Source organism: Aptenodytes patagonicus, chromosome 9 (genome assembly GCF_965638725.1).
Source record: "Aptenodytes patagonicus chromosome 9, bAptPat1.pri.cur, whole genome shotgun sequence".
NCBI classification, from domain to species: domain Eukaryota; kingdom Metazoa; phylum Chordata; class Aves; order Sphenisciformes; family Spheniscidae; genus Aptenodytes; species Aptenodytes patagonicus.
In genome coordinates this window covers 18,488,054-18,513,488 of record NC_134957.1, presented here as the reverse complement: position 1 = coordinate 18,513,488, position 25,435 = coordinate 18,488,054, and the positions used below count along the sequence as shown (strand labels likewise).

The window sequence follows — 25,435 nt, the reverse complement described above, 5'->3', positions numbered from 1 at the left end:
AATTTGCAGGTGACCATATGCGTTTCTACTAAACTTGGCTTTTCAGCAGTTATTGTAATGATTCTCCTCGATGTTTTCACAGTGGGACTCCGCAAAAGTGTTTTTCATTTTTTGATGGTAAATGCCATTTTTCAATCTAAGAGCAAAACCCTAATTCAAGTATCTCTCTAATACATTTCCAGCAATTCTAACGTATCAAGCATTTTATCTCAGCCATCATCAATAGCTGTTCAGGCTATAAAACTGTGAATTAATAATTATCCAAAGGCAACCAAGTAGTTTTTACCTACCTTGAAATATTACGTACTCACAATATAATTAATACCATTTTTTCCCCCAATTTTCCTTGGGGTTTTGTTTATCCAAGCCATTTATAACTGAATATATACTGTCTTCTTTCCTGTCCTAGGAAAAAGCAAGTTCTTTTGATAAGTTGGTCAGAGAGGCATATTCTCTGAATTAATGGTCATAGTTTTACTGTAACATTGATGTCAGTATTGCTCAATAGGAATTCCTGGTTAAGAAAAAACTAAAGATAAAATCTGAATGTCAGCAAAGGTTCTTTGTTATCACAGGTCATTTGCCTCCTCACAGAAAGCCCCATTATAATTACAGCACACTAATTGCTGTACGGCAGCATCAGTACGTCTCTCGAAGCAACGTGACACAGTGGCATTCGCAAAGATGGCAAGATACTTTCAACCACCTGCATCAGTGCGAAGGCATGGCAGGGTCATGGGGGAGGAAAGATTTTCTCGATCAAATTTCCGAGCTACTCAGTAAAACTGATGCATGTAAAACACACGCAACAATAGTAATAGGGAGAGCATTCACTCATACTTCAGTTCCATGAGGAATGAAGGTGATCTCACTAGACTAGCTCTTCCCATTTGACTAGATGGAGAAGATGACCATCACCCTCCACCAAGCGGGTTCAAGAGCTAAAGCCAAGCCAGCCGTTCTGCACGAGGCAGGCAGTGAAAAGCCTCTGGGGCAGCAGTGGGAGTGCTTCTCCAGCCCGCCCTTTGGCATCTAGCCTTCTCGCTGATAGGCGTCAACCGTGTGCTAAGCAGAGGGTAAAAAAGAACACCGCATAACAACTCTCTGTTCACATACTTGCCGCCGCAGAAAAACACTGCAAAAGCCAGGAAAATCTCCAACTCCTTCTTCGCCCTATGAAGGGCCGACCTTCCCTTCAGGTAGGCCTTACACATCGTATGCTAGAACTTGCACGTCTTCACAGGCGGAACAGATTCTCTTCTGAGTAGTTACTAAATACTGTGGCAGCAAATGTCACCACTCCTTGTAACATTTAATCCTAGTGTATAACACTTCAGCTTGAAGTTTCACATGAGCACGGTAATCAGGTGTCTGCATTGACCTCCCACCCAGTTATAATTCAATTCTAACCGCCCATTGTATTTAAATTTGTGTTAATTTCAATAAAAACAAGCATAAAAGCTAACTTTAAAACCCCATGTTTTAGGTTAACAATGCTTTGAAAACTTTGACCAACTATTTGTCCTGTAGCTTCAGGCTGCACATACAGCTAACAAAAATAAACATTGGAGCATTGCGGTCAAAACTAACCAGGCAATATTAAAAGAAGTGTTTAAATACTCTAACTTAAAAAAAAAAAACAAACCAAACAATAATAATTGAAAATCTTTTTATTGTGCTATGAGCTTTGGATCCAGCCCCAAAACAAATTTTAAAAAGTACAGACAGCTAAGTATCTGTAGAGATTCAAGCTGCAGCAGCCAGCAGAGTAAGTCATTACTGTTTCAAGCCTCATGTTTCAAGGCTGTGAGAAAAAGCTAAATGCATAACAAAAAAGTGGGATCTATGGGTTTTCCTTATTTTAGCCTTCTGTTCCTAAATTAGGCATGCAATTTCCGTATTTTCTAAGCAAAACAGTTCCAGAACGCATTATTAAAACCCCTTGTAAATCTCCCACATATCTAGACCAGCAAATAGTTCTGCTGTTGCAAGTAAAATGGAAGTAAGAAAGATGTTACATAGAAGCTACTAGAAGAAAGTTACTGAATACTGATGCTTGAATGTATTCCATAGCTCTTCATTCCAGGTAACTCTTTTATAACAACCAACTCCCAAGGCATCTTTGTCCTGCTACTAACCTCCTTTTCAAAGCACCTGTGCTTCCACTCCCTTTATTTGCATCCTGCATTTCTATCTCTTTAAACACTCAGCCCAGTACCAGTGTCCGTGGAATTTCTTCTCTGTTTCTTTAAGATACTAAAAATCAAAGTGATTTGAAAAAACATCTTCCTAATTCAAGCTGTCAAAATTTGATGACTATGCTAATTATTTTTTCACATTTAGTCTGAATAGAACTGATTATAGTTTTTTAAAAAACCTAGACCTACAGAGCAGTTATTTTGTCATCTCCCTAACAGGCTTTTAACCCTTTAATGTTCCTGATTAAAATCTGAATTGCTATTATAGCTATATCTTTTATAACATTTATCAAAAAGTTACAATAAGGGATACAGAATACCTTTTAAAAGTTAACAAGCTTTAACATGAAGCATTTATGCTATTTGCTTGCGTATTATTTGGACAATGCGTTTGCTCTCCATTTCAGTTTAGAAGGTACTATTTGTGACCCACTTCCAGGCTTTTCTCAGACAGTTTACATGCAACACTTACATCCCAAATCACCTCTTTGCTAGGATTTAGTTTTGTCACAAACAGTTCTAAGTAAAATTTGGTCAATCTCTTTCCCAGACAGGGCTTTGTCGAGCCACATGCCAAGTTCTGCAGCCCGTAAGTTGGATCCAGCTCATCCAGATAGTCTCTCTCACATGACTTAGGTCACGGTTAGGTAACAAACCATCTGCTTAAGCAAGTCAGCCTAACATGGTTCACAACACTAACAAGCTATTTCAGGCAAGATACACCAGCTCATAAGCAACCCCCCCTTTAATTTCCCTTGAAAAGTACAGAAAACCCTCCCTGTAACTGAAAATGGGAGCTAGAAACAAGCCTGTCAGAATTGCCAGTCCGTCTCTGTCCTGAAAAATCCCCGAATGCATGAATTATCTGAAACACTAAACTCTTCACAAAGGCACAAAAAGGCAAAATAAAACCTTTTCGTGCTGAATTCTTTATGAATTTCTAGTCATCATATATTCCTAAGAACCAAATTCTAGTTTATTACAAAAAAAAGCAAAATTATCGTATTTTAATTTTATAATTAACAAACTTTAATTTGTACAAACAATAGATTTTATTTCCTCTCCAATTAAAATATATTTGTAATCCTTAGTAACACTCAGGTTAAATTAGTAACAGTTGAGTTACAAAACAAAAAAAAAGGCAACAGAAAGCAACCTTCTGTTATGAATTTTTTTTTTCCCGCATATGAGAATCAAATATGCTGATCAAGGAACAATTGGGTTGCACTTCATTTTAAATATTTATAACATTACACCAGCATATAATCACAGCACATATTTAAAAAAAATAGAAGAATAGACATTAAATTTTTGTGTATTGGATTTAAAACTTTTATCACGTGAAAAACTATATTCTGTATATTCTAAATATATTAGTGTGTAGGACTCAAAGATAAAAATATATACACGGAACATATTAGTAGCTCCACAAAATAAGGAAGTCACATAATTAAGTAGGGTGATTGTAAACCAGCTGTACTTAAATACAAAGCTATGATACTTTTTTAACTGGAGAACTGAGGATCAGTCCAGTAAGAAATAGTTTATTAAGTATTTTAAGGTGCCTCTCACTAGAATAGTTCTTAACTTTTTAATTTAAATGCTGCAAACTGACACGAATAAAATTGAAAGATTTCTAACATTAATGGTGAATTATAAAAAAAGAAAGCATTTTCATGGAGATGGAGTTTAATCTTCTCTTATGAAAAAATAGACAAACAAACAGAAGCACTGCAAAGTATTAGCAGATAAATGAGTTAGGATCATGCTAAATGTTAAAGAAAACCCAATCAAACAATGAACAACTTTTTGTGTAGGGGGGCAATTTTAAAATGAGACCGCTCCTTTCATGACAGGCACAAGGTATGTAAAATCTCCTTCATTTCTGTTGAGTTCTCTTTTAAGGAATGAAATTAATATACATTTTATATACAGAGGGATTTTTGTGAAAAACGGATGGCTAAAACCAGTTTACTGAAGCCAATTTATACATCTAAACCAGAAAAAAAATAAACGGGGAGACAGGAATTGTATATCAAAACAGACAAACTTACAAAGTAGCAGCAGCAAACATAAGGTGAAATCTTTCAGCAGCAGGTTTACGCGTTTTCTCTGAATTAGGTCACAACCAAAGTTACAGAAATAAGATAACATTTTCAATCTTACATAATGTTTTTGAGAAGCTAAAATCTCAGCTATAATATACAAGTATATAGTAATTTTTTAAATTCTCTTACTTATTTACAAATTTTATATAGGGCCGGACTCTTTATACAACTGTATTTGCATAAACTTCAGTCGTACAGAGCCCTACCAAAGTGAAGCAAAGGAATGATCACATAAATAAAGCTTTGCATTACTTAGGCTTTCCCAAATCAGGTGTATGAATTGAGTTACAGAATATATATACTTGCCTTTCAATACGGGTTTTTACATACAAAAAATTTACTTTAGGAAAATAATTTTTAGCATGTTAAAATGTATGTAGAGTTTGACAGCAGAAAAATCTAAACACTGCCATATGATTACATCCTGGAATTAACTCAGTTTTTTACATTACATTACACATATTTAAAGCAATAAAGCAGGAAACGTTTGCATCCACAGTGCTGTGTATTTCACTAATACATAAAAATTTCCTGTCTTTTCATAATATTGGTACGACACAGAGGGCATTCATTAAGTGGTTCAGCACATTCCTTACAGGCAACTAGGTGACCACAGGGAATGAGGACGACTGATATGTCTTTAGCCATACAGATTTTACAAAGCTTTTCTTCCTGCAAGCGTCTTAGCTTCTCTTCAGTACTGAGATCTAAGGAAATTAAACACATAAAAAGGAGTTAACATACTTAGTAACATTGAACCTCTCTTTTTTTTTTTTTCCTTTACACACAAGGACAAGATTTTCTTCGTATGATTTAAAGGTCACACCTTTAAAAAGGAAAAAAAAACCCACAAGAGACAGGAAACCAAGCTGCAGCATGGAATCCTCTCCCCCCCGGCCCATCTCATTACATCTCCCAGGCCAATGCAAGCACGCAATTTAGCTATCTATATTTGCAAGAGCTTGAAATCTCTATAGAATTTAGGATATGCATATTTCAATCAGGAACTATTCTTTTCACAGACTTCCCATTGACAACTTTCCCAAAACTTGTACAGAAGGTGAAAGAAAGGCTCGTTGATACTGGTTAAGTAATTTGAATTTTATTTTTTTTCCAGAGAGTTTCCCCAATGAAAAGAACGAGGATGTGATTTCCTTCCCTGCCCCCATTTTCAAAATGCCCATACTTCAAAAGCTTTAAAATTTGTAGTACAGAAAGAATCAATTTTGCATTGTACGTTAGCTCTTTATTATTCCAGTATGCCCCATTTGAAAATGCAAACTTCAAAAGCCTTCCCCTGCCGCTTGGGGAAAGCTCTGCACAGCCAACCACAAAAATAATGTCCATCTTCATTGCAAGTTCTCTTTCCCCCATAATGTCCATTAAAAATCTTATTAAAAAGAGTGGGCTGGTAAGATCTCTGCCTATCATGCCAACCAGATGTTTTTTTCCCTCCCTATGAATTCACCCATATGCTTGTCTTAAATTACAAGTCTCCTGAGTTAGAGACCTTGGGTTTGGTCTATTTGCAGCGTGTACCACAATGGCTTTCTGAGCATAACTTGCATGTCCCAGCATAGCTGGAACACAAATAATTGAAAAGAAACACCATCTAGAAGTACATTTTTTCTTATTGGCCAAGAAGGAAAATGCTTCTATCCCATGCAAAATTTTATACTGAAAAATAAATAATCCCCTACTAAGATTTTTTCATTTTGAGTATACTGAATATTTGGCAGTATGTTGCTGCGTCTATTTCATTTTGCCACCAGAGTCCCCACATCTATAGTTATTCTTGCTTTTTTTTCATCTTTCAAATGTCATCGTCACAATAATTTTGGCTTTTTAGTTAGCGTGTATAACCTTTCCCAGAAGCATGCTAGACTATTATTTCAATATTATACACTTTTGAGGTATTAATACTACTTATTTTATAGATGATATTTATAAATGCCGCTACACCTAAATATTTTAACACCCTCTTTGTTCAGCTTTTTTTTAATGTCCAAAAATAAATCTCTTGAATTTTAAGTTACGATACTGTAACTTCACCTTAAGTAAGACTTGGTTCAGAAGGCAGAATAAACAGATAACAATAAGATCTATTTCATAGACTAAAGAGCCGATACGAAATACACACAGAGGTTTTGCAATTGAATAAGATCATCTTGCTCAACTGGGATTTCATTTGGTTCTTCTTCCCTTGTATTTTCTTTTTGAGCACTTAAGTCTGCTACCAGATCCCCAACAGATGTGTGACTTTCTCCAGACATCTGCAATTTCTTTTCCATGGTGTTCCTAATCTCAGACAAACTGAAACCCATGTCTATGGCACTTTGTACCAAAGGATTCTGTAAGAGATCATCTAAAACAAGAAATTAAAAAACAAAAACAAAAAAACCAATTTAACAAGGATGAATCTTATTATCGGATAGTATCTCTAAGACATCTTGCCAATATCTAGCCAAAGGAACTGTATTTCCGATTTAAGAATTTTGCTAGTTGTAAAAACTTATTTCCAGTTCTTCTATTACATGTAAATGACTAATTTCTTCTTTACTTAAAATTGTTAAAAGAGCAAAATTTTTTAACCTAATTTTCACTCTCATAAATGAGCAGTGTGTGAGAGAGTTCTAAAATAGGTTTTGTGTAACCACTCTTATTAGCAACAGCTATCATTCCCTGGGAGGAAGCTACTCGACTGTCTTCCTACTACCCCTTTAACTCTCCTGTCTTTTTATTGCTTGGTATTTGTGAAAAACATTGCAGGAATGCGTAATACTGGAACACATAACAAGCTATTTAAGCTTTCTCAGCTTCCTAGTCCTTGCCATTTAACAGACCAACTCTTCCTGCCTCATGAAAAGCAACAATTATTGTTTCATTTCAGTATTCTTTAACATTCATCCCACAGCACGATAATTCCATACTTGATGCATACTTACTAGCTATAAAAATAAGACTGCATCCTATACGTACTTCTTTCATGGTTTACAATCTTTACAATATTTACCCAACCATGATTAGATTTCCCCTAAGAGAAATAAAATTCATTCTGCAGTTGTTTAGAAGCAATGAAGCAACGAAAGAGTATCATCCAACAATTTGCCTGTCATGCTTTATTTAAAAATATAATAGGGTTATTTTAAAAATTAACCATTTCCTTTACTAGACATGTAAATATGGATATTCCAAAATGGGGGGGGGGATGATGTTTGTTTTGGGTTTTTTTCTAAACAGATACCTTTAGGAAGTATTGTCCCTTCAGCAGCTTCTGTCTAAAAGTGAAATACAAACAGACAAAATTACAATTCTGGAGAAGGTAGAAGGAAACCTATACAGTTACAGGACAGAAAATAGCTATTTGATATCAGTTATTTTATTGACTAAAACTATTAAATCTGCTCTGAACAATTGCAAAGGGATCAGTGTTTTGTTATGTCTTTCATATTGTTTTAAATTTTCATTTTAACCCATCTTGCTATAACCATATGTACATGATTCTTAGTCTATGGAAGAATTGTAAAATAACATCAGTTTTACTTTTTAGTGACCACATACAAGTTTAACAGTGCTTTACCAACAAGAAAAGAAAAATTATCTACTACGCTTGAATAAGGAAATTATTCATTGTAAGCCTTAGGTTCCCAGACTACTAAAAAAAAAAAAGCACTTGTTCATTACCAAATATACAACATATACAAGGTACCCTGCCTGTGATCCATAACCCAACTAAGGAGAACTGTGAGATCTATAAACCCCGAATGACAGAACCAAAACATACTTTGATGTCTTTCACTTTCTGCCAGTGCAAGAAGCAGCAGGAGGACTAAATGATATGCAGCTAATTAGAAGAGTAACTTCATGTGAAAACTATGTTAAGATTGTTTTTCATTTTAACAAAATAGTATTTGATTAATAAGCAAGACACTTACTGTTGAATCCCTATATCCATCTCTTAAGTGAACATTATTTATAAATTCTAGCCCCTTTTCCTTTCTCACAAATCTGCACCTATAAATGAAAATATTTAGTTATAATAAAACTGCATAAGCAGCAAACAAAAATTGACTACATAACTTTGGAAAGCTTCGATACATTTCCTATATCATGCAGAATGCTTGCTTTTGAAATCTCTAAATATTCAGTTAACATCAGTAAGGTCATTTAAACATTTCTAAAAACATCTTAATCACTTCAGCAGTACTTATGTTTTTCACATTTTTGGTGAAATGGAAAACTAAAGAGTTGTTGGCCATGACAGCTGATGCCACAGGTTTATAAAAGTAAAAGACTCCAATGAAAAACAAGCATTATGTTAAAATGTTGGTTCTTCTAGTCTTTTGTAATCAAAGAAAAGCAGTCACTGGTCAGACAGGTGCCTTACATGCTTTCTTTCACTATTTTCCAACCAGTCCTACCACTGGGCAGAGTTTTTCCCTACCAGAAGATTTAGGGAATGCCGTAACTCCTCAACAATAGTTGTCTAGCTTCAGCAGTTACTTCACCTTCATGGTGTCCTGTTCGTGGACATAGACGGCATGCTGTGAGACTGATACACTGCCACTGAAGTTGATGTGCAAACAAAAACTCCATATAAGACAGTTAATGATCTGAGAGGAAGTAATCAAATCTGACATAATGTAAACAACCTAAAACCAAATCAAACCCATATAAGGAGGAGTGAAATGTAGCAAAATGCGTCTTAACCATTCACTGCACCAAGCCAAAAACTTGGAATGGCATCTCTTTCAAGTGGCAGAGACTAATAATTAAAAGCTGCCTGTACCACTATTGAAAAAAGGATCAGCTATCACATAAATATTAACTTCCAGCTTCCAGAGAGCCTTTCACCGCAGAAGACAAATTTGGCAGCTAACGCAAAAAGACATCAATGTTATACAAGTTACTAAGCCTTCGTTTCTTACAGGTGGATAAAAGCTGTCCAAGTACAGTGAGTCATATACTATTCTTCCTTTCCTCAAGACAGATTTTAGACAAAATTGGCAGTCTTTCTAAAAACTATTTCTGGGTCTGGAATCCTCAATCCTTTAAAATTATGCACAAGTATGTTTTGAATTCAATAGCACTACTGACTTCTTCAGGTTTGTTTACACCGTGACAGAAGTTTAGTCATTTTGTATTCTGACATAAGTTACGAACTTTGGCAGGTATGAAGCTATTAAAGTAACAATTAGAACATAGCACTTGGATAATGAGGAAAAAAAACAATCAGTTAAGTCCAGACACAGAAATCTTCTCTTCCCTTTAATAATTCCTACAAACAAGCTGACATACAAACAACACTGACTTAAAAGTAAAGTTATTCAGAAGGTACAATTTCAGGGCAACCTTTCAGACCGATCACCTCTAATGAGTTAGTTGTGCCCTCAAGCTGTTGAGATTTAGTTCTCTTTCCTGCCCACTTTAGAAGAACTCCCTCCTACCTCTCAAAGACGACATTAGGTTGATGTCCTCTTTTGAGGCCACCAATACAACATTAAAGCATATGTTGATGATTATACATATAATAGCAGGACTACAGAAGGTAGAGCAGATGGAACAACAAAAATAAGGACCCCATGCAAAAAATTCCTTAAAGTATTTTCTACTTATTGAAAAGGAAAAATATAAACCATGGAAGACAACTGATATTCCTTTGGTGCCTACATGACAAAAATGAAGGAGAAGGAAGTAGAGGAAGGCAACTAAAGAAAAATTAAGTTATTTTCCTAAATCTAAACAATGTTAAGCCATAGTCAACCTTCTGAAACCTTTATTAGTATGGTCTGTCATTAAAACATAATATACTGTAAATAAGACTCAGACATGCAACAAGAAAACAGTAAAAAATACCTTACCCAGGAAACCATTTGGCATGTTGATCCCATGGGTCTTCATTTTCCTTCCATTCTTGCAATCCTCCACCACAGTGGAAACACACAACATGATCACCATTACCTGAGGAAACACACGAGAATAAAGTTACATACTTCTAGTAGGCATAACAATAAGTTTTCAACTAAAATCTTACATTATTAAGAAAAAAAATATTTTATTGATTAGCAAATGTAACTGAAGAGAACTCCATTTTCAAGGAGGACATAATACATAAGATTTGAAACAAATGTTCGGGAGAGACTTGAGCTTAAAAAATACAAAATAAGAGTCACATGAAATATTCCTGAATTTCATTTTATCAAGTAAGTATACAGATAAAAAGCAAAAGCTAAAAATAATCTATTAACAAATAGCTCAATCCACTGGTAAACAAGCCATGAAGTAGTCTCCCACAAAGAATTAAGGATGTTTACGTGCCTTTTTGGTCCTCCATTTCACCATTAAGATTAATGGGCTCTATACAGCAGTAGCATAACTGAGGAGATGTTAGGAGAAATCGCATTCTCTCTGTTCTAGCACTATGCCTACTGTAATCAAAGACTGCACCAGAAACTGCTTAGATAGTGTTTATTGAAATGAGAGGAGGTATGGATAGATTTTTCCTACAGAGCTAAATCATTCTCAGGCCACAGGAAACAGAGTTTTCACAGAAGTCACTTGAACAGCCATCGGGTCTGATAAGCTGGTGCCTATTTAGTGTACCTCCACAATACAGATCTCACTTGGCTGTGAGAAGCTAGGTACTTGCAGGAATCCAAGAAGAAATCAATAAAAACAGTTCCACTGGGTACAAATATTGCCTATATATCACCCATACAAGAATATACCAAAGGTTTTATGTATGGCCACAAGTAAAACAAATGGAATCAGGTTAAACAGTTCTTCCGAGAGCTACTAAGAGAGAAGCCAATTAAGATGAGAGCAAGAAATTATCCTGGATAATCCCCTTTTCTTTGTGACCTAATAATAGCAACACTTTGCACTCATACAGCATCTCTCAGTGAAGAATTTCAAAGAGCTTTTAACGGCACTGTGCAAATCAAACTAACTGGGAAACCAATGCACAAAGTTGTTGGAGACTTATCCAAGCCATACACTACATGTGTAAAAGTAAAAGCTCTTCCACTGGAGTCATTGTCTTCGTAAAGCTTTTACAGTAGATAGTAATGGTATTTGCTAGTTTTGGGTGTCTCAATGCTGTGATAATGCAAACACGTTAACTAAATAAAACAGCACACAACCTGGATTGTCTTGTTCATAGGCTTCTGTACAGGCCACAAGCCAACTCCTTAGACCTAAGGTAGATATCTGGAGGACAGCACTTATTTTTAAAAAAATATTAACTTCACTAATTGTCATTGTGAAAGATCTATTATGAGGGTTTTAGCAGGCAAGGAAAACACACTTTTATGTTTTAATGCTAAAAATGAATTTATGACCAAGTTTATACTTTGCTATTAAAAATACTTGATATAATGTATATCATTTTACACAAGAACTATGAAAAGTAGTTTACAGAGTAAAGAAGTTCTGGCAAATCATTCCACATTAGAATAAAAAAAAGCTTATTTTTTTCGTAACAAGACACTCATATAAAACTTCTTCATAAAAGATATTAGCCATTTTAAGGTCTGGCTTACCTATGCTATAGAACCCAGCTTTGGCAAGCTGCTCTTTGTCAACAGGATATATCCAAGTTAAAAATGTTTGTAAACGTCTTCCATATTTTGCCATAGATGGATTCCATGGATGCTGTGCATTGTTCAGACCACTTCTCCCAAGCTCATCACGAACAGATTCACTTGGGACATTTCCAACATCCCGTCCCAGGACAAAAAGGCATTTGGGAAAATGCCTCTTGTGTTCTGACCAAGCTCTGTCACTGGGTTCCCACTTTTTCAATTTTCCACCACAACAAAAACATGCCACTTGATCACCGATACCTGTATAATAGAATCCAGCATTAGCTAATTCCTTTGGTGTCAACTGGCCATTGAGGGGCCAGTTGTGGAAAGACTTTAATCTTGACTCTTCACTGCACATAGCAGGGTTTTTAGGATAAAAATTATCTGACATATCCACAACCTGCCTAGTTCTCACAAGGTAATCTGCCTCTGCATCAGATAGGTGATCCAGAGTACACGGGAGGGCTGAATTGCTGGAACCGTTTTCAGTTCCATGCTGGTAGTTCTGGGCGAGAGGATGTATGTTATTTTCCAGAAAAGTAGATTCAGTAATAAATTTGCAATTCGGGGAAAGCTTTTTGTGTCTCTCAACTGCAGAATCCCCAGGCGCCCATCCTTCAGTAGTTGTATGGCAACTGAAGCACTTCACTTTGTCACCTTCTCCAGTATAAACAAAGCCAGCTCGTGCTAGTACTGATGCCGAAACCGGACAGCCAAGTGGAAACGCAACAAAAGTTCCTAGTCGGTAGTGTTCCTGTGCCCATTCCTGGTCACGGTCAGTGTCTGGAGTGGCACAAGCTTCCGAGTTATCTGGGCCATTACACGTCATCTCTTCATAGGTAGAGCTCTCCTTTCAGATTTCCTAAACAAAGAATAAATATTTAATTTCACAGACAGAAAAATTCATCATACCCATATGCAAGCCTGGAAACTGGCTAAATTAAGCTAGCCATCCTTTATGTATTAAAATAATGCCTCTTCCTCTTCCCTCCCATCTCACCCTTGCCTGCCCCCCCTGCCATGCAGAGGCAAAAACCAGAACATTACAAACAAAAAAAAAAAATCCATAAAGAAAGGCAGAAAGATCATGAAGTTTTACAGGTCAATAAAAATTTACCTGCAAAACACACAGGTTTATACATTTATAGCTTTAAAAGCATGTTCTACTTCTTAACAAAGAAACATTGCAAGAATGAAATCAACAAAATATTTAACAAAAGCTCTGGGCAAAACCCTGCCAAAAGGCTTCCGAACCTGAAATACTGTTACTGAATTTAAAATACTGATCTAAGCCAGACCACATTTGCAAGATTTTACAGCCCAGTTCTGAAACACAACTATCTTTATTTTTCTCCGTACTAAGGCCATGACCACTGTGCCCATTACAGATGGGCATCAACTGGTAAAACCATCATCAAAAAGAAAAAAGCCTTTGGGCTTGTGTTATATTGTAAAGACATACATCTCAGTTTTCCTTTTAGCAAAGTATCTCGTGAAATAAACTATCAGATGTTTCACTGGGGCATTTTACCAAAGTGCTATGCTCTGCTTTTAGGATCAGCGTCTTAGACTACCCAGCACTAGCATTCATGCCCAGCACACTGCTTCCACTTTCCCATCCCACTCTCTATCAAAAGTTCCTGTGCCTCTGCCATCACCTCAGCTTTTCCTCCCTTCCCTCCCTGAAGGAATGTCATTCTCCTTACCACCTGTCCCACATTCCTATTCCAGCCTACACTTTTCCAGGGTGAGTACTGACTGCTAGTCCTGCCCTGCGCCCTTCTGTGCTAGAAGGCTGCTAAGAGCACTCAGCCAAGGCCCTTCTTTCACAAGGATGAAAGAAAGCAACTTGGTTCCCACAGGTCCTGTGCAAGAACCACAAACTGACACAGTCATTGCCTTCATCCCAAGATCGATGAAGTCAAGCACAGTAAAAATTTATCTCTTGTCCTGACAAGTGCAGTGATATTATTGACTTAGAAAGTCTTGGGTAAAACAAAGGCTACTGCTGATACACATCGCAAACTTACTCCTTTATTAAGTGGTAAATTAAATTATTATGAGACTGCCCAAATGGACTTCTTAGCACAAAGCAATAATAATTCAGCAATTAGCGAAAAGAAACGCATATAAGGAAGAACAGAATATGTCTTTATTTGAACAAGTGTCCTCCTCCATTTTCTACATGAATCCTGAAATGTATCTATTTCCGGTCCTCACCTTTGTAGGGTAGGCCATCAGGCAAAAATTTAGCTACCTCAACACGCCCCTTCCTCAACACCTGTGTTAATATTGATTATACTTTCTGTAAGGTCAATGCAGATGTTACAATTACAATAATTACTTATATAATACCAGGTTTAGCTTCTACAGGAAGGACAAAACCTTTTTTTAAAGTTCAGAAGGGGGAGGGGAAAACGAAAATGACTATGCATTGCAGGATCGCTGCATCCTTTGCCAAGATGACAAAGATAATTAACCTACAAGCAGCTTGAGAAAACATGACATTAGAGACCCAGCATGCTTGCTTCATGTAATCACAGATGCAAGACTACTTCTGAGCACCAGCTTTAATTTCTTCTGTAAGTCAGTTTGTGACTAATTTAATGACACTAGAAATTATACTGTGGTTTTCTGTTTTAGTTTAGCAAATTCGAAAATAGCTTCTGAATAAATTACATTGGCTGACCTACAAATCTGACCTATATGCTTGTTTTGACTTTGAAGGGCAAAAAAAATAAATCAGTAATTACATGTAGTAATATGAAAGCTGTCACAATATGTGTATTTTTTCAATATACATATGTATATTAAAAACAATCAATTTTTATAACAAAAGTTTAGAAGTTCGTGTTTATTTCCTTTTAAAATCTTATTTTAAATCCTCTAGGACTGTTTCTGTAAAGACCTCAAGTGATCTTATGGGTCTATCATCATTACTACTACACTGCATTCATAGAATAATTTGTATTACTCAAATACCGTTAGCTGCAAACCAATTTTCTTATCTGCATGCCTAAAAGAATTTCTACAAGGTGGCAAACAAAGCCTACCTCACATCCTTCAGAGACTCCTTTTGAAGACGTACATTGAAAAAACAAAACAAATGCATATGCTTTCAACGTATGAATAGCAGTATCTTTACCTCTATATAACTAGAATAGAAATGAGTTCGGAAACAGTGAAGAAAACTCATCCTATTTAAATTTTTAAATATTAACTTTTTTTGTTTTATATTTATTTTAAAATCAGAATAGAGCTTCTACATTCCTCTTCCATCTGTTGCATACAAAATAACTGCGGCAAATTGGAGACGATCTACACAGCCATTCTCTGTAATTCATTCTCCCTGTCCTTAGTGAAATCAGGGGTGAACACAGACCAAGGTTCAAGCCTGACAGATCTCAAAAATTTACTGGAGACACAAAGATCACCCTTGGTTTGTGCTTTTTTGTTCCTTATGCCATATGGGGTGACCACATACTACAATGATGACTATTATATATGAAGTTAAAAAACAGGCGAGAGACAGAATTATGTCCCCACTTCTCGTAAACTACCTACATGTTCTAAGCACCACTTAACCGCTCCGTTATCAGAACTCATCTTAAAATCTGCCATTCTTAAAAAGAAAAGAAGTCCGATACAGCAGTATCATATGCATAAAGAATAAAAAAAGATTAGCATATACCAGGCGCGCATATATATATAAAAAACTTCATTACAACATGAATGCGCTGCTTACAGTAAGTCATTATTTTTCATAAGCTAAAGAAGATATTTTACCAAAGGAATTTGAACAAATATTGTATCTTAAGTAAGGCCCAGATTCTCCAATGCCCTCTGACAGGGATGATCTTCAAATCATACTTATGCTGCATGAGCAAGCCTGGGTCTTGCAGTACTTCTCTGGACTCTTTTACTAAAAATCTCCCCCTCCAACATCAGAAAATTTAAGAAACCTTATAACAGGTTTTTTTAGTAAATAAGCTGAAAATTCTGAAAATTTTTATTTCATGCAATTGGCAAACATGTACTTTTTAGGTAATTTCATTCCAAAGACCCCATTTCTTTTAAAGCAGGATTCATTTTCAGAGTGCCTATAAACATATAATTGTTTAATTGTGCATTTTCTCCTCTTCTCCCAAAATAAAACTTTTCACCTTTAAAAATACGGGCTGCAGAACTCAAAATATCACGTAGGTGGTACATCTCATATGTGACAGACTTTCCTAACAGAAATAACAGCATGAGTTTTAAACTATTATTTAAATCAGTTTGTATTAGTTTTACTCCACTTACTCTGTTGATCCTCTTGGCGTTTCCTGGAAAGGTGTGTGTGCGTTTTAATGACACTAAGGAACTGAGAAGGAAAACACTTCAGCAAAGACACAAAGAGGGAAGGAAGAGGATCAAAGACTAAAGTGGAATATTAGAAATCAGGATGGAGATGATATTCAATTAACTGAGATGTTCTTTTTTGGTTTTACTGATTACTTTTAATTAACTGTGAATGCTAGGCAAAAAAACCCTAACAGAACTACCTAAAACTCAGTATCTGTACCACCCTCAACTGCAATGGAAATCTCAGGATAATGCCTTTCAGCCAGATCTAACAGCAGAATCTGAAGCAAAAAAAAAAAATCTCTATGTACTGTACTGGAAGTTCTAACAATTGAGGGAAAATATAATTGGAAATAAGCATTAGGATAAAACAAAAAAACCCTATACATAATGCATTCATCACTCAGAACATTGAGATTAGAGGGTTTATTCTGTCAAAACAGTTTTTTCTGCAGTGCTATGGATACTTCAGTACTCCTTCTGTTAACACGGTGAATAAAAAAAAATTATGCCCTCAACATGGCGATTATCAAAATACCTGCCACATTTGTATTCTCTGGAGGTAAGCAATCTATCTCGATCCTCACAGTCAAAACAGTGCAAAAAGCACATATCAAAACAGCAGTAAGTACTGACAAAAGGTCCAATCACCACAGATCAATTCTTTAATATGAAGTAACTGTTTCAAATTATATCAACCACATTATTTCATCTTGATCTTTTGGAGCAGAAAGATCCAACCATCATTCTAGAAGCCTCTCAAAACCATGTCTAAATATTGCAATGACAGAAGCAGGATGAATCCCTCACAGGTATCTGCTAGCTTTAACAACACTCCATCCACATTATGAAGCCCTTTCCTTACAACAGCCCCTCTAAACGTAGTTGGTTCACATTTCAGTATAATTTTATCTAAAAGAAAAAGACATTAGCATCTTTATTAAGCATTGAGGCAAACTCTTCACTTGTGTAAGTACTGCTTTAAATACAACATTAGTACTACTTTAAATGCAACACCAAGTTCAATTATTTCTATTTCCAACAACTGTTAAAAGCAACCGTTCAAAGTGTAAAATTCAGAGTAGCTTAGGAATAGTATTTCTACACAAGTATTTTAACGGTTGCCTTACTCCAGTTAGTTGGAGTAATGATTTAGAACAATATCCTGCACCATAACAGCACTCAGACAAACATTAACTGCAGAAGGAAAATAACTGAAGGTAAACTTTTTAATGGTTTATGGTTAAGAAACATAAATTAATAACAAGCAGACAACTAAGACATGTATGCAAGACTTCACAATACATACCAGCAGCAAACCCGAGTTCAGAGAGTATACTTTACGTATGCGGAAGTTAATTAAGCCTTTCTGCATAGATCTAATCACACATGAATTAAAAGTAAAAGGTCCAGAAATGTTAAAGTTCATCTTCACTTATAAAACCCAGGAGATTTTTTTAACTATTACTGAAGCATTAAATATCTTCTTACATATGCAGTAAGTAAACAAAGCCTATTTTAGTCTGAAAGACCTCCAGAAGCTGAGCCAAGTTTAATCCTGCTTTTAAACATCTAAAGGTATTTGTCACAAGACACCTCCCCCTTTCAAGCTAAAGTACCAATTTATATAGCCTATTGATTACATTTCAGAATAAAAAACTAAAGACAAGAATTTATAGCAAAAATGCTTATTCAAAAGGCAAAACCACAGTGTGCAATTTTGCAAGCCAAACACGTTCAATTCAGCTTTAAAAATATTAACAGGTATGACTTTATGCAAAAATATGACATTATTGCATTACCTAGATCTGAAACGCTTCAAAGGAAAATATGGAACCTGCTTTTCTCTTTCAAGTATATTTTATTAGACACGATTATTGTCATCCTTAGTCCTAAACCAGATTGGCATTATAAGGAGTTAGTTTTAATTCTCCCATATGACAAACATGGCAGTAACCTCCAAGTCAGAAACCTACTTGCACAGCCTCATGTTCCTGACCAAAGGGTACATAAACACAGAGCTTCTACCACTTGACATGCTGACTGTGGCAGCAATGTTAGTGTTTACTGTTGACTGAATTTTGAAATGTGAGAGTAGTGCACCAAGTAAATATCAAAGAGAACATACTGTACCAGCTGACACACAGATGATGCATATGTCACTTCACTGAATTTCACTTTGTGCCTGGCTCAGCTGCAATTAGATGAAGGAAGGTGCATGCTGCTAACTGAAACCATATGTATAACAATTAAAACCACTGTTTAAATAAATCCTGTTTCTTGTGTTTACAAATCTTAGCACATTTACATCTAATTATCAATGGCCATTTTTTAAAAAATTCTGCTTAGAGATATTTTTTCATTTTATAAAGAGGGTATGTAACTACACAACGCCTTTCGATTCAGTGTCAAAGCTTACAGAAATCCATCAGCTCAGCTTCATTCGTCTGTTTTTCAAACAGATCCTACTTAGCTTCCCATCAGGGTTTATCATCATAGGAAGTCAGTCAGCTGCTCAAGGTTATAGTAGGCTACTAGATCCTCCTAATTCTTGACTCCAGTCGCAGACTTTTACACTCTCACCATCTTAGAAATAAATATAAACAGGCCAATAGAAACATACCATTTTGAGAATGATTTTCATACGGTATTTTTCTTCATGAAGAAGTCATATGGGTATGGAATAGAGCAATAAACAAGAACAATGGATTCATGGCAGTGCTCTCAGTAGATAAGAGTGGGACAAATTTGCATCTGCCAAAGGCAGAGAAAAAAAATAAATTGATTTTGTTAACTTGCAAGATAAATGTCTTCAGAAGATCTTTAGCTCTATGTATGAGAAGGAAGGAGTAAATACCAGCCACTATAGAAAAAACTGGCATGCTGTAGCCTAAGTACATGGTCCTACAGAGATGTCAAAAGTCAAACATAAGACATAATCAATTAGAGCCATCAATGAATGTATAAATCAGTATTATCCAAAGTGACCAAGGAAGAGGAAGGACTAAAGCTCTGGAGAAAACCATTTTAGCTCTACTGCACCTTGCTAAGTGTTTAGTACAAAGCGAACTGTGAAAGAGATGTTGGCATTTTTAATTTAGACACAGGAAAACCTATCTAAAGCAAAGGTTTAGTTCTGACAGCTGCTGCCGCGGAAATGGACTGCCTACAGATGACCGTACCTAAAAATAAGGAGGGGGAGGGCAACCCCCCAAAAAAAACAACAAAAAAAACCCAACACAAAAACCCCCCTACCAAACCCCAAACCTCAAGCACACTGAGAAAGAGATGGATGGAAAGAGACACTAAAGGTAAAAGTAGAGAACAGGAGAGCCAACACCAAGAGCACAAGATTTCAAATAACCCCCACCAAAACAAAACTATAAAAAAGGAAGGAGCAATCCTGACGGTCTCAAATTTCTCTGGCAGTTCCAGTAAGATGAATGTTTTATTCATGGCATAAGCAGGAATATAATGAAATATGTTTCATGAAAGCCACTGTACTCCTGTAAATCATACAGAAGTCTGTGTATGATTTAGCTATCAATTTTTAATTACAAGGTCACTTCAATTGTACCATTTAAGCTTATTGAGATTCTGTAAGTATTCTTTCAGGCAAATTATAGGGAAAGAATAACTTTTACATTTCTGGCTTTTTTTTCCCCCCAAACACTTTGGAAAATCAGCCTGTTAGTTTTTCCATCCTGTTTCCATATCCCCTACCAATATCTTCATTTGCTTAATTATTCTATTGTTTCCCCCTCTTATAAAAGGCTTCTCAACACAACTCACTGTGAAAATACATTTCAAATTCAGTACTACAACACTACCATATAGAGGGGAGGGGAAAAAATAAATTTTTCACAAGATTCTTCATTTTTATATTGTACACTTACATTTCAGATGTACAATTCAAGTGATATAAGATCTACGTTTTATGTAGTTTTTATGTTTTAACTTTAGAACATTTAATTAATTAACTGCTGTTTTACTAACAGGAATTTGATTTCGCTTCAAGTTCTTCCTCAAGAAATTGAGGCTAAACTTCCAGAACTTTTACCTCTAATAGGGACAGCTTGGAAGTTGTATTTAATACAATTCAAAGCACACTTCCATCCATGAAAGTCTACCAATACGTTTTGGGGGCTATGCAAGCTATGCAGTTCCTACCCTCCTAAAAGTAGAAATGACAAGCTACTTTTGTCAACTATGAAGCAGAAGAGCTAAATAAAAATAGATACATAAATAAATAAAAGTTTAAATCTGTGATTATAGTATATCACTATAGAAACGTAACCCCTAAAAGTTGAGTTACTGCTCTTTTGGTTAAGAAACAAAAAATTATCCAGTCAACGGGGGTATATTAAGTAGAATAGCCAATAGTAAAAAATGCCTAGCAAAACCTGCAGTGCCCTGGGATGCATCTCCTTTCCTGAGTATGAGCTGTGCTCCAGCTGTTAGCGTTACATCCTTTTACAAATCATTTAAACTTACAATTGAAGAAAAAGATGGAAAAAGAGGGCATCTTTCTTCAAGGAGACATAATGATACGGAACTTTAGCTACAGCAACATGATTAATGCCACAGCAAAACTGCTGAATCTTCTGGATTTTAAAGAAAGAAGTTGTAAAACCACACAAGTACAGAGAGCCCGTCACCTCCTGCCTCACCCACTGGCGAGGGTGTTCACTTCCACCCAACTAATACTCCTGACCACGCCAGTGCTGCTTAGTTCATTACTCACATTCATTTAACTGCAGCCTGATGCAGAAACAGCATCATGATACTTTCTGGTATCACTAGCGTGAATGTTTTGTCATTAAAGAATCAGGTGAATTTGTATATATATTTTTACGTACACACACACACATATATGTACTTATATACACACACAACTCATCATCTTGTAAACTTGGAAATCTCTCTTGAATTATCCTCTATATTTTTATTTTAAGTTTGTCAGGAAATTGGGATGGCTTGGGGATTAATTCTAATTATAATATTGTACCAAAAGTGAAATATGAAAGTTGCACCTGTTGAAAATACTCTGCTTACCTTTCTATTTAATAAGAAACTCTCTGAAACATAGAAGGGGAAGGACAACGAACTGCAAGATATGTGCAGCTTCATTTTACATTTTATATGATAGGAGTGACATTCAATTCAAGCTTTGCAGCATGCCTTCTTCAGTCTTAACATACTTTCAACCTTCATGCACAGCTACTTTTTTTCACGTTCAAAAGTCTTGCTATTTCTGGAGCCTGACTTTCAATCATCATGTTCTGAATATTTTGGATTAGAACTCCACAAGACAGACCACATGCTATGAAAAATAAAAAGCAGCAAAGGACTGTACGCTATTAACTCCTGAAACAAAAAAATGCAAAGGGTACTTACAATAGTTTTTCCCTAAGAAATTAGTATCCAATCAGACCAAATTTAGTAATAGATTAATCAAAGCAGATACTGTTTTCATCTCTATTTTCCACCAGTCTTTAGAACAAATTCCAATATTTACATTCCTGTTGATAGAAAAAACAAAGGTTAAGAATTTTCCTTTTCACATAACCTTCAGCATAGTTTACGAAGGCACAACTCCAAAACTATGATTTAAAAAAAAAAAACCCACCAAAACACAAACCCCCAATGTTTTAAAATTCTATCCTTTGTCCAAGAAATCCAAATTAAAATATATTCTAAAGTTGAAAGAGTCTGAGGTCAGGGAAAGTCTGAAATTCAGATGTTTTACTGAAACTAGCAAGGGACATAGGACTGGGGAGACTCCAGAAGATCCAAAGAAGGCAAAACAAAATCCTGGAATTAAAAACTAGAGGGCAGCAAAAAGGAGAAAGACTGTAACAGCAGACAGAGTAAGATCCAATGATCCAGCCTTCTCTTCTCTCTCCTAGGAAATTCTGCATCTGATTATAAATTGGATTTTCTGAAACTCTTCAGCTCCCTGCAGCTGTGTCGCCCACCCTGGGAGGATAGCAACAGACGCATAAGCATTATCACAGGTACACAGAGGCCTGAAATGAAATCCATCTTCATACTTCAAAAACCAAGGTATGAACACACATTTTCTTACTGTTCTAATAACAAATGCAAGTCTGCCTCGTATCAGTGGGAGCAGTCAAAAAAAAACACAACCAAACAACAACCCTCATCAGAATTCTTTCCTTTTGCTACTGGTTACAAAGGGCGAGGTCAGAGGAGGTACAGAACAATCATTAACTTATTCCTTTGCCCTTCTTGGCCAATGCTGTAGGTGCCAAGTTTTCTACGGAAAGAAGTAGTTGGGCATTCTTTAAAGGGCCTCAAAGAAAACTGCAAAGCAATCAAGTAGATAGCAAAATGAAATACTTAGGAAAATGAAAAATATCCAAATAAAAGCTTAATCAACAAATCCATCACATGAAAACTTGCTTTCTTAAGAGAATACTTCACTGTTGTCTTCTTTGTTATGCAGCTATTTATTTCACGATAAACAAAGAGTAGATTAAATTAAAGTATATCCTACTGCTCTTTGTTAAGGTATTAGATTAAAAATAAGTATTTGGAAAAAAAGTGGTTTTTTCCCCCTGGTTGGTTGCTTTTCCTTCCAAATTGGTCTACCATAAGATCTTGTAGTTTCTAATTGTTCGTTTAAGAAACCAAATATTCCCACGTAGCTATATGAAGTACTAAAAGCGCAATGTAAGATTGTAGCAATGAAGGGATAATGAAAGCAGTTCTGCAAAAATATCTAAAAGCAGTTTCAAGAACAAATTTATACTTTTTAGCAGATGCAGATTAATAACAGTTAAAACGGACAGAAATTACCAAGACTAAAAATAGTTCTACACCCATTTATAGGACTTCTATCAGGAAGATAGGAGCATCAGACAGACAGCAGTACAGAAACTGAAATACACTAACTGTTAAAGAGAAATATATCAGCATAAATACATAGCCATTGTGCAAAAGAGAACTGCTTGAACTGCAGTTTGAATTACAGCTGAAAAAAATATGATCTGACTGAACTTCTTCCTGCAGAATTCTCAATAACTACTGAATTCTTACCGTAAAAAACCTGAACAAAACTGCATTTTTATTAACAAGCAGAAAGGGCATTCTAGAAAGTGATGGGTCTATTAAAAAAAAAGAAAAAAGAAAGAGTGGGCAAGAGGAGACAAGACAATATTCAAATATGTCAAAAGAACCAAAGACGACCACAAAAACGCCTATAGCATAGCAAATTTTTCTTTTCCTTATGCAAAGGGAACACAACATTAAATGTTCTATTCAGAGGAAAGTCGCTGCGGCCCTTCAAGGTGGCAGCCGGGGCAGGGATCGCAGACCCGCCCGGAGGGGCTGCCGGCCGGGACAGGGGGCAGGGTGACCCGGCGGGGCAGGCCCGGCCCGGCCCGACAGCGCCGGCGGCTCACGGCGGAGGAGGCGCGCCCCGTTCCCATGGCAACGCCTCCCCCGGCTGGCGACCACCCCCGCCGCCGCCGCCTGGCAGAGGCCAGGGGCAGCGGCGTCTCCGCCAGCCCTCGGGACCCCCGGCACCACCTGCGTGAGGGGCCGGAGGGCCCCGGGCAGCGCGGAGGGACCGAGCCCCCTGACCCGCGCGGGAAGCCTCGCCAAGCGCCCGAGGCAGCGGGAGCCGCCAGAGCGGGCAGTCGTGGAACCCGTCCCGCCCACTGCCCGGGGGTACCGACGGCCGCGGCCGCGCCCGCCTGACAACTCACCGCGCCGCGTCCCCCTCCTTGCCGGCACCGGCTGCGAGAACCGTTCAACAGCCAACGCACGCCGAGAAAATGGCGGCTCCCGGCAGCCTCTCCGGCCCCCTCTCCGCGGCTCAGAGGCGAGAAGGCAGCAGCGCCCCCTGGCGGGCTGGGGGGGTGTGGCAGGCCGGCGCCCGCCGGCGGAGGGCGGCATGTAGTGGCAGCAGCCGGGAAGCGCAGAGCGGCAGCGCCCGCCGCGGACCCTCCTCGCTGACGCCGCCTCAGCCCCGCTCCTCAGCCCCGCTCCTCAGCCGCCTCAGCCCCGCGCCTCAGCTCCTTCCACCGCTCCGTCCCCCCAGTGCCTCAGCTCCCACCGCGCCCCGGCTCCGCAACAGCGTAGCTGGGCCGGAGGCTCCCTCTCCTCCCTCAGCATCTCGAAGAGCCCCTTCATTTCGCACCATCTTCTCCAGAGGGTTTCTGGTCTGGAGCATGCTAAAACCAGCGCTCTCCTTGCTCTCACCCCCCGTCCCCGCAATTACGGCTTGTTACGACTTCACTCGGTTAAACACAGCAGTGCAATGGGGAGGGGAGCGCCCAGGCGGCCTGTCCCCGGCTGGTCTGCAGCCCGCGGGGCCACGCGAAGTCTCATGGCTGCCGCGGCCGGCCAGCTGACAAGATCGATACTAATAAAGTCACAGGTTTGACCTGAATAAGGTGTGGTTCTTAAGAACCACCTTGGCTGAAAGATTGCATGACAGTGCAGCTATTTATTCCGAAATTTATAGACTTCGCTTAACTGGCTGCATAAGGGAATTGAGAAATCGTCTACCAGACACTGATATTCTAAGTATTCACAGAAGATGCGAGATGCCTACTGGCGAGACGTCTCAGTACAACTTGGGCTGTATTATAATTGTTTCTTAATCTTTGCTCATAAATCATAGGGATATTAAAGCAAAGCAGGTAGTGCTACTTATTAATGTTTGCCAGGGACTGGCGTTTTTTTTCCTTAAAATCTGAAGATTTGTGTTCTCACTATTATAAATTTCATGTATTTGGACTAGAATTTTCCAAATCAGACAGAAACCTCAGGCTATTTTCTTTGGTAGTTGTAGCCAAAATCATCTAGTCATTTTCAAGACCAAGATGGTGGTTGTGCAACATTAAAATATTCCATTAACCTTTTTCTCTTTTTTAGAAACTCAGGTGCCCTCATGATTGATCCAACAAATTTTAATGTAGCCAAGATACTTGGCTTTATGTAGGGGACTTGCTTCCTGCTACCCTCAAGAAAAGTCAGCTACTTGAAATAATGTTCTCAGACTGTTGGTTTTCCCATTGTGCATATGAACAGTAGCGACTTACTTTTTTCAAATCATGTATCTCCGAAGACTCGTGGCAGATAGTTTGGGACAATTTCAGGAGAAGCAGTCTAATTATACAATGTGCCAGAATGTTTGCAGATTCCAGGGCTTAGACTGAAAGCCCTT

At 37.5% G+C, this 25,435-nt stretch overlaps 1 protein-coding gene across 8 annotated transcripts; it reads right to left on the bottom strand.

The window, feature by feature from the left end:
* Positions 1 to 1,656: 1,656 nt before the first annotated feature.
* On the bottom strand, positions 1,657 to 24,047 carry XIAP (X-linked inhibitor of apoptosis). Of its 8 annotated transcripts, XM_076347318.1 has the most exons (8): positions 23,970 to 24,047; positions 21,634 to 21,758; positions 11,848 to 12,754; positions 10,168 to 10,267; positions 8,242 to 8,320; positions 7,551 to 7,584; positions 6,447 to 6,671; positions 1,657 to 5,013 (listed from the first exon to the last, which is right to left on the bottom strand). In XM_076347318.1, the coding sequence occupies exons 3-8, from the start codon at positions 12,719 to 12,721 to the stop codon at positions 4,820 to 4,822; spliced, it is 1,506 nt and encodes a 501-aa protein (XP_076203433.1). In that variant the 5' UTR covers positions 12,722 to 12,754; positions 21,634 to 21,758; positions 23,970 to 24,047; the 3' UTR covers positions 1,657 to 4,819. The 8 variants fall into 8 exon arrangements, with proteins under 8 accessions (XP_076203433.1, XP_076203440.1, XP_076203434.1 ...); XM_076347325.1 differs by lacking the exon at positions 6,447 to 6,671; XM_076347319.1 differs by lacking the exon at positions 21,634 to 21,758.
* Positions 24,048 to 25,435: the final 1,388 nt, after the last annotated feature.